The sequence below is a fragment of the Salvia hispanica genome, chromosome 6, assembly GCF_029641045.1.
Source record: "Salvia hispanica isolate PSC_SH4W2 chromosome 6, Shi_PSC_v1, whole genome shotgun sequence".
Taxonomy (NCBI): Eukaryota; Viridiplantae; Streptophyta; class Magnoliopsida; order Lamiales; family Lamiaceae; genus Salvia; species Salvia hispanica.
Genome location: NC_142697.1, coordinates 39,792,848 through 39,800,798, shown reverse-complemented (window position 1 = coordinate 39,800,798; position 7,951 = coordinate 39,792,848). Strand labels below are relative to the sequence as shown.

The 7,951-nt window shown below is 36.8% G+C and overlaps 1 protein-coding gene across 1 annotated transcript; it reads left to right on the top strand.

The window, feature by feature from the left end:
* The first annotated feature begins 423 nt into the window (after positions 1-423).
* On the top strand, positions 424-7,656 carry LOC125208101 (protein PSK SIMULATOR 1-like). The gene is made up of 14 exons (XM_048107657.2): positions 424-529; positions 641-695; positions 766-1,135; positions 3,159-3,484; positions 3,612-3,704; positions 3,795-3,885; positions 4,726-4,819; positions 5,160-5,266; positions 5,442-5,511; positions 6,048-6,151; positions 6,444-6,560; positions 6,751-6,827; positions 6,912-6,956; positions 7,076-7,656. Exons 3-14 carry the CDS (start codon positions 788-790, stop codon positions 7,332-7,334), a joined length of 1,731 nt encoding a protein of 576 aa, XP_047963614.1. The 5' UTR covers positions 424-529; positions 641-695; positions 766-787; the 3' UTR covers positions 7,335-7,656.
* Positions 7,657-7,951: the final 295 nt, after the last annotated feature.

Sequence of the window (7,951 nt, the reverse complement as noted above, 5' to 3'; positions counted from 1 at the left end):
CGCCCACCGCCCTTGAATATTTTTTTCTTTGAATTTTTTTTTTGATTTTTTTTTTCCATTCGTGTACTTTTTTTTTATTTTAATTTTCTTCGTTGTAATGTGTACCCATGTTTAATACAACGAACTTTATTACTATTATTTGTTTTATCTTATAAATTAAATAAGCTAGCTTTATTATATATAAAAATAAAACAATTAAATTAGTGATGATGTAAAAATGAAATGTTGAGTTAGGGAGAAATAAGGGAGAAACCATTGCAGAGGTTGGCTAAAAACTGGGGATAAATTTTGGTGCTGATATAGCGCTGATGTGGCAGGAGTTAGGGAGAAATAAGGAAGTTTATCCCCAAACCATTGGGAGTGCTTTAACAAAAAAAATAAACACACAAAAGAAATGAAGAAAAGAAAGAGTGAGTCCATGTTCCTAATTTGACCGTTCCAAGTCAAAGGCAGTAGGCAGCCATGGCCATTTCACCTTCCTCCATTTTTATATTCACCATCATCGTCTTCTTCCTCTCTAATTAATTCGGTACAGCTCAATCAAAATCCTTTACCACGACTCATGTTTTCTCTTTTTTAATTGCTTAATTAATTTCTCCATTGATACTTAACCAATCATTTCTGTTCTTGGCGGGCTTAGGTGGACTTCCAACTACCATCTCTTTCATCCCCTCAACTAATTTGACTTTCCATTGGTGAGTTTTCTCTTCTCAATTTCGAAGATTTCATCTATGATCGTCGGAATTTAAGATTCTTAGCTTTTAGGCGAATAACGAAGAAAATTAAAATGGGGGCGCTGTGTTCAAAGCCGAAGTCGAAATCGGCGCCAAACCCTTACGCAGGCAGAAGCACAGGCTTGGAGAAGCAGTATCAAGAGCAGCGGCGGCAGCAGCAGCGAGAGGGGCGTAGAGAAACCACTACTAAGGTTGCGGCCGCTCAGGAGCCCGTTGAGGCTGCTAAAGAGCCGCCGAGGCTGTCGTCTGCTAGGGAATCGCCGAGGTCGTCGGCTTCTAGAGAGTCGCCGAGGGGCTCCGGTCGTTTCTCGGCTGCCAGTGATGATGAGTTCTATGATGGGATACCGCGATACCAGAAGAGCTCGTCCTATTTGAAATCGAGATCGTTGAGGTCTGCTAAGGTAGACTTGTTTTTCAGTTATGTGTTTTTTTGGCCGTGTATGGAATTGGTCAATGTTTGAATTGCTTGATTGCTCCTCGTTCTTTCGTGTAATGTGGATGGGAAGACTGGTTTTTCGTCTGATGATTGCATATTTCATGAACTTAGTTATTAGGGGGGCGTTTACTTTGAGTGGCATGATGGATAGATAAACACTGCATAGGCTAATCTACTAGTATTACTTTGATGGATTGATTAATTTTGAACTTGTTCGACCAACTTATCGATCCATTTACTCAATCCTATGTTTATCAATTGATCATATCCCTCAAAGTTAACGTATCCTTATATAATCTTGTGTGTTGGGTGTGATCCAATGTGTGTTGGTTGTTTAGGTGGTTGATGTTTTCCAGGGTCACCTTGGAATTGGTTTGCCAGTAGTGAAAAATGTTGCTCTGGATAGAATTATGTTTAGATTCTCCGGAGCATTTTCTTTCAATTTCTGTTTTATCTGTTTCTACGTAGTGTTGTTTCTGTTATACCGATGCAAATCGTCAATAATTCATGTGGTTGCTCCAACAATATCTGCTCAACTTTTATTACACTATAAGTTTCCAGCCACTATCTTAGCATATTTCATCGAATTTAAGAGAAGATATACAGGGAAGGTCTCCAAGAGATGACGATTTTGATAAACTGAATTAGCTATTGATCCTTAAGTAGAATCCTTTGGCAGTGAACTGACAAGTTTAGGGAGTATGAGAGAGCTGGAATATGTGAAGAGATTTTCATATTTAGGATAGCATGGAGGAGATCAACATCTCTTGAATGAGCAAGGGTGTTTTCACTGAACGAAAGCTGAAAACTTGATTGTCAGTTTCCTGGAAAATAATGATAGGAAGAAATATAACCATTATCTCATAGAAGAACTGGAGGAATTATTTTTGAAACATTTCGTTTTCGTTCTTTCACTTCTGTCCGTAGTATGTGAAGTTTAACAATCATATTTAACCCCTTCCTGTGTTGGTTAGCTAAGTGTGGCTTCTTCATTGACTTACACTATATGAATTCAGTGTTCACAATTCAGTAACAGTTGATATCACTCACTTTAAAATCAAAATGCTATTTTAGGTTTAACTATACTCCCTCCGTCCACCAAGAATATATAACGTTTGACTGACATACATTTTAGTCAAATAGCTGGTGGATCTATTTTTAATGGACAATGGTTTTTACCAAGGATACCACTATGTAGAGTAGAGTGTAGTTTTTTTGGTAAATTACAAATGTTTCTAAGGTTGAAATATAAGTTATGTGTAGGGCCATGTCCTAAAAAGGGAAGTATAATACTTTTTGTGGACACCAAATAAGGCAATTGTTACATACTCTTCGTGGACGGATGGAGTAGTATTTAATGTCCTCATGTACTTTTAATCAATAAAAAAAAATTGAAGCAACCCTTATAGATTGCGGCTGTCCTTGTAACTTGAAGTTATCTGATCTCTCTTAAGTAAAATTTGTGTACTATATACTTCAGTTATCAGCTTGTACTGTCATTGACAGAGTTTTCCATGTTACTTTGGTATTTTACTACCAGTTATTAGGTTTATATACTTTCGAAAGAACTAGATGAATGTCAACTCGGTTTCATTGGCCCCCTTATGTTAGTATGTTACACATTTATAAAAGATTAAAAATTCACCTCAACTGAGTGCACCATTTGAAACTGTCATCTTATTCAGCTTGCACTAAGATCTTAAAAGGTATAAAATATTAAGAAACAGTTTTGCCTATTGGCTTATCTGGTGTCTTTTTTGACCTTTAACATTTTTGTTGTAATGATCCAATCAAACAGAAATACTCCATACTACTTGAATGTATACAATGTGAAGTTAATCTTCAACTTTTGCAACTATTTTGAGTGACCTTGTCGTGAGTTTCTTGGCGTACTTTTTTTTTTCTAGAATTCTACGAAGTTTTTTAGTATTGGCCTTCTGAATAATCAATCTTCACCTCTAGAAGCTTATGGGTAAAAACATTTGCAGGTTTCAGAAGTGGGATCTCTTTTAAGCCGAGCCAGCAGTGCTGGACTTGGAAGGGCAGCAGAAGTTTTGGACTCACTCGGCAGTAGTGTGTCTAATTTGAACATAAAAGGAGGATTTGTGTCGGGATCAGCTAATAAAAGTAATGAGCTTTCTATCCTATCATTTGAGGTAGCCAATACAATAGTTAAAGGCTCAAGCCTTATGCAATCACTTTCGAAACGAAGCATACGACAGCTGGAAGAAATAGTGCTTCCTGAAAAAGGTGTTCAAGAATTAATATCAAATGACATGGATGAACTCTTCAAGATTGTTGCATCAGATAAAAGGTTGGTAACAGAGAGATTGGACTGATATACACAAGACAAAGCCCTGGAGCCCCCATGATTGTTGTACTTCTATTCTCGATTTTTGTTGACATGAGGGGTAACAAGATTTATTTGTACACTGAAACAGGGAGGAGCTGAAGGTTTTTGCTGGAGAAGTAATCCGCTTTGGGAATCGATGTAAAGATCCCCAGTGGCACAACTTGGACCGGTTCTTTGAGAAGTAACTTTCTGAAGTTTTTGACTTTTATTGTTCTTTTATGTTTGAAATAGTTCTGATCTTTCACTGGTTGGCTGCTGCTCACTTTTGTAGACGTAGCAGAGACCGTACCCCTCAGAAGCAGTTGAAGGAAACAGCAGAATCAGTGATGATGCAATTGATGACTCTAGTCCAAATTACTGCTGTCCGTATTAAGTCTTCATCATCATTGTCTTCATCGCCATATCATCATAATTTTTTTTGGTTTTGGCTTTCATCTTCAATGCATGCCTCTTTTCATAAGTACAGTTAAATATGGACCAAAACAGATAAACTTAGACCAAAACATATTGTTAAGGACCAGAAGCTAACACATTTTGCTTTTTGGCCTTAAACAGTTATACTTATAGCTTTCGTTTTTCTCATATAGCTACTCTCCATGTAGTAACATCTACTGATGAAGCACTTCTACATAGACAGTCCAATCAGAGACTACCTCTAAGAAAACATGAATTTTTTTAATGCAATTGTATTTTGTAGTGTAAAAGCTCACATGAATTCCTAGTTTTTTCATTAAATATGTAACAACATCAGTGCATTTTCTAGAAGAGCATGTATAACTAAAATCACTTATCCTAGCTGATGAACTTTAAGTGCACTTTAATGATAACTTTAAGTGCACCTTAATGATAATCGGTACATTGGTACTGTTTGAGGGCCCTTTGCTAAATGTTCAATTTGAAAATTTGCCAGATTATATCTGTAGACTGTAGCTCACCATTTCCATCCTGTACCGAAGACTTCTATCATGGAAAATTCTAGCATAGACTTCACATTGTGTCATTGTATATGTATGGAGAGCAAATGCACTCTAACCATGCATTCCTATCATATTGTTTTCTTAGATTTTTCAATCTGTCTTGAAAGACGAAAACCTGAATTGTTTATTTCCGGACAACATAATTCTGTGCATGTTTGGTATATTGCCCCCCTGTAAGCTGCCAACTATATATTCCTGAAGAAGTTCAGAATGTCGTTTCTGCAGGAGCTATATCAGGAGCTGCACACACTTGACAAAATTGAACTAGAACATCAGCGTAAGCGTTTGGAGGAGTTTAGATACAATGCTGCACAACGAGGTATGCATGGTTAATTGTGTGTTCTTGTTCCATGAGACCTCTTGTATTTATGGATTTTAAATGTCATTCATGCTCTTCTTCGATGTATAGGTATTTACTAATATACTATGATTATAGAGTTAACATCATATGAAAACTAGTTCTGACAATGCTTCTTCTATGTACTTGATTTCCTGGTGTACCTTTGAGTAAAGCATCCATGTTGCTGAATATCAAAGCTGCAAAAAATCAGTCGTGTTGTTCTCTTTCTTTTCTGAACATATAATGACTCAGTGTAACAACATGGGATATGTATCTTTTAACTGAAAGTTGAATATGCTTTTCTGCTTTGTTTCTTTAGGAGACAGAGACAACAGTGTCAGTATTTTGGCTACGGAAGTGAAAAACCAAAAGAAACTGGTGAAAACCTTAAAGAAAAAGTCATTGTGGTCCAGAACTATGGAAGAGGTAGTTTTCTCTTACTCAATCAGTATTTTGTTTGTTTGATTAAAAAACAAAATAATCTTGTTTACCTATGGCAGTTGTAAATTACATGTTTCTATTGTATGTTATGCATTCATAGTGTTTCTCTTCTCTTGGTAAATTGTTTGGATCTTTAACTAAAAGTCTGTCTGGACAACAGGTTATGGAGAAGCTTGTTGATATTGTGCTATTTCTTAATCAGGAAATCAACCATACGTTCGGCAATCCAGGTATGAGTTCAACCAAAAATTTAAGTTAGAAAGGGGCTAAATCTACTAATGTAAGTGACAGATTGCTAGAGCATTTTTCGTTCTCATAGTAGCTGTTATAGCTGGATTATCAGGGCCACTTTAGCTTGCATTGACTGATGAATTTTATCCTACTCCTAGAACATGTCATGGAGATTCTACCTTTTTCTTTTTTAAAGAAACTTGGAAATTCTAACTTGATATACTAACAAGCTAATTAGGGAAGCACTACCTAACTGAAGCGTCCTTATACGTTCCTTGGGTCTATGTAAAGATACTAAGAGCAGTAAATACTTTGAGCAATAAAATTATCCTTTGCTCTATTTGATTTAGTTTCCCTCTTTAATGGAGTACAAAAACGTTCTTATCAGTGTAAAATTTGATGCACAGCGTTCTCATCCATAAGAGAATTTTCTCTAGAAATCATTATGTTTCAACTAAGAGATCTTAGCTATAAGTAACGTCCCTATGGACTTATCAGTTATCATGATTGTGTATTCTTTCTTCATGACCAACAGAAAGTGAGGCACCGGATAAAGAAATCAACAACAATCGACTAAGGCTGGGACCTGCTGGGCTTGCATTACATTATGCTAACATCATTCTGCAGATTGACTCAATTGTGAGTAATCTTTGCACTTGCCATTGGTGATTAAGAGAATCCTGCCATGATAGCTTTTTCTTGATCTTTTCTTCTTAATCATCGTGTTCTGTGGGAATAATATTACATTCATGTCTTGATACACAATAGTTTTGCTCCTTGTTGCTTGTTTTGGTCTTTTGCTTACTAGCTCCTGAGTCAAATGAGTGAACATTAATACGAGTTAAAAGTCGAAAAGCCTATGCTGCATAACTGACTATTATTCTCATCTTCCTTTTTTAAATCTACCTAACCATAATTGTCATGTAAACAGGTAGCGCGTTCGAGTTCCATTCCTCAAAGCTCCAGAGATACTTTGTATCAGGGCCTGCCACCAAACATAAGAGATTCATTACGATACAAGCTACAGTCCTTCCATGTCGAGAAGGAGGTATTCTTCTGTTTGTTCTCGCTTTGATTGTGCATTATATACGCTGATTGCCATTTGTAAGCATGGTTTCGATGTTGATCAGCATGCATCTTCAGTAGTGTATGCTTCTGATGAAATCTCTGCCTAATACATCTCTTCTTTACAAGAATTGTTCCACTCTAGTTTGATTGTTCTAGTTTTTCATCTGCAGTTAACTGCATTAGAAGTCAAAGACGAGATGGAAAAGACACTACATTGGCTCGTGCCAGTTGCCACAAACACAGCTAAGTAAGTTTTAAGAGCCATCTAGTGAAAAGTTGTACCATATTTCTAGTACCCTACCAAAGTGTCTGATGTAGAGTGTTTACACAGGGCTCATCATGGCTTCGGCTGGGTCGGAGAGTGGGGAAACACAGGGTGAGTATCAAATTTATAAGTTCGGTCAGGAGCACTCGCTTTTCTTCTCGTCTCATCTAAAACATTTGTGCCATCAAAACTATGTCCACCAAACTAGAAAGCAATTCTCTCATATGCAGGTCTGAAACAAATAGCAGGGCCTCCGGGCCTATGGATATAATGCAAATTGAGACGCTCCACCATGCTGACAAGCAAAAGACGGAAGCATACATCCTTGATCTACTCGCTTGGCTAAATTATTTGGCAAGCCGTTCCAAGGCTGCTCCAAAGGGAGTAGGAGCTGTCAGACCATTGAACAAGCCAGCAGCTGTTCGTTCACCCCCAAAGACAACCGATCAGCCATCTGCTGCAAATGATACGAGCCAAGAAGCAGGGTAAGACAGTACTTCTGACTCTTTTCCCGAAGAAAGGAACATGGAGAAGTTCAACACCGATCCTTGAAAAACGCAGTCGTCGAGCTGCATATCCATAAGTTATGGGCATAACAGTGAGAAATTGAGTGCAGAAGCTGTAGGTAATGTGTGGTGCATCATGTATATAAAAGGAGAATGGTACCAATGTTACAAATCTTGTTGTATCATATATGCAATATATAAAAATGTGACAAGAAAATCAACAATTTACAAACCACTTTGGAGCATAATAGTTGATTCCAGTAGTGAGCTACGAAATTTGTACCATCTTGAAGTATTGTCACACATTTTTTATGGCCTCGTTTAATATCTAGAGTTGCTATACAACAAAGTCTAAAATCTAACCCGACCAAATTTAAGTATGATTAGTGCACTTGTTCAAGAACTTGTTCAATGCTTCAATGACAATTTTGATAAAGTAGAGTACAAAAACATAAACTAAAATTTTACCCTTTAATTTATATCTAATGTACGCATGCAATAAAATTTTACTAATATAATATAAGTTTGAAATATTAGAAATAAAACATACTCTAAATCTATAGAAATAAGCAATTTTCACTTCACACATCTTAAATTAGA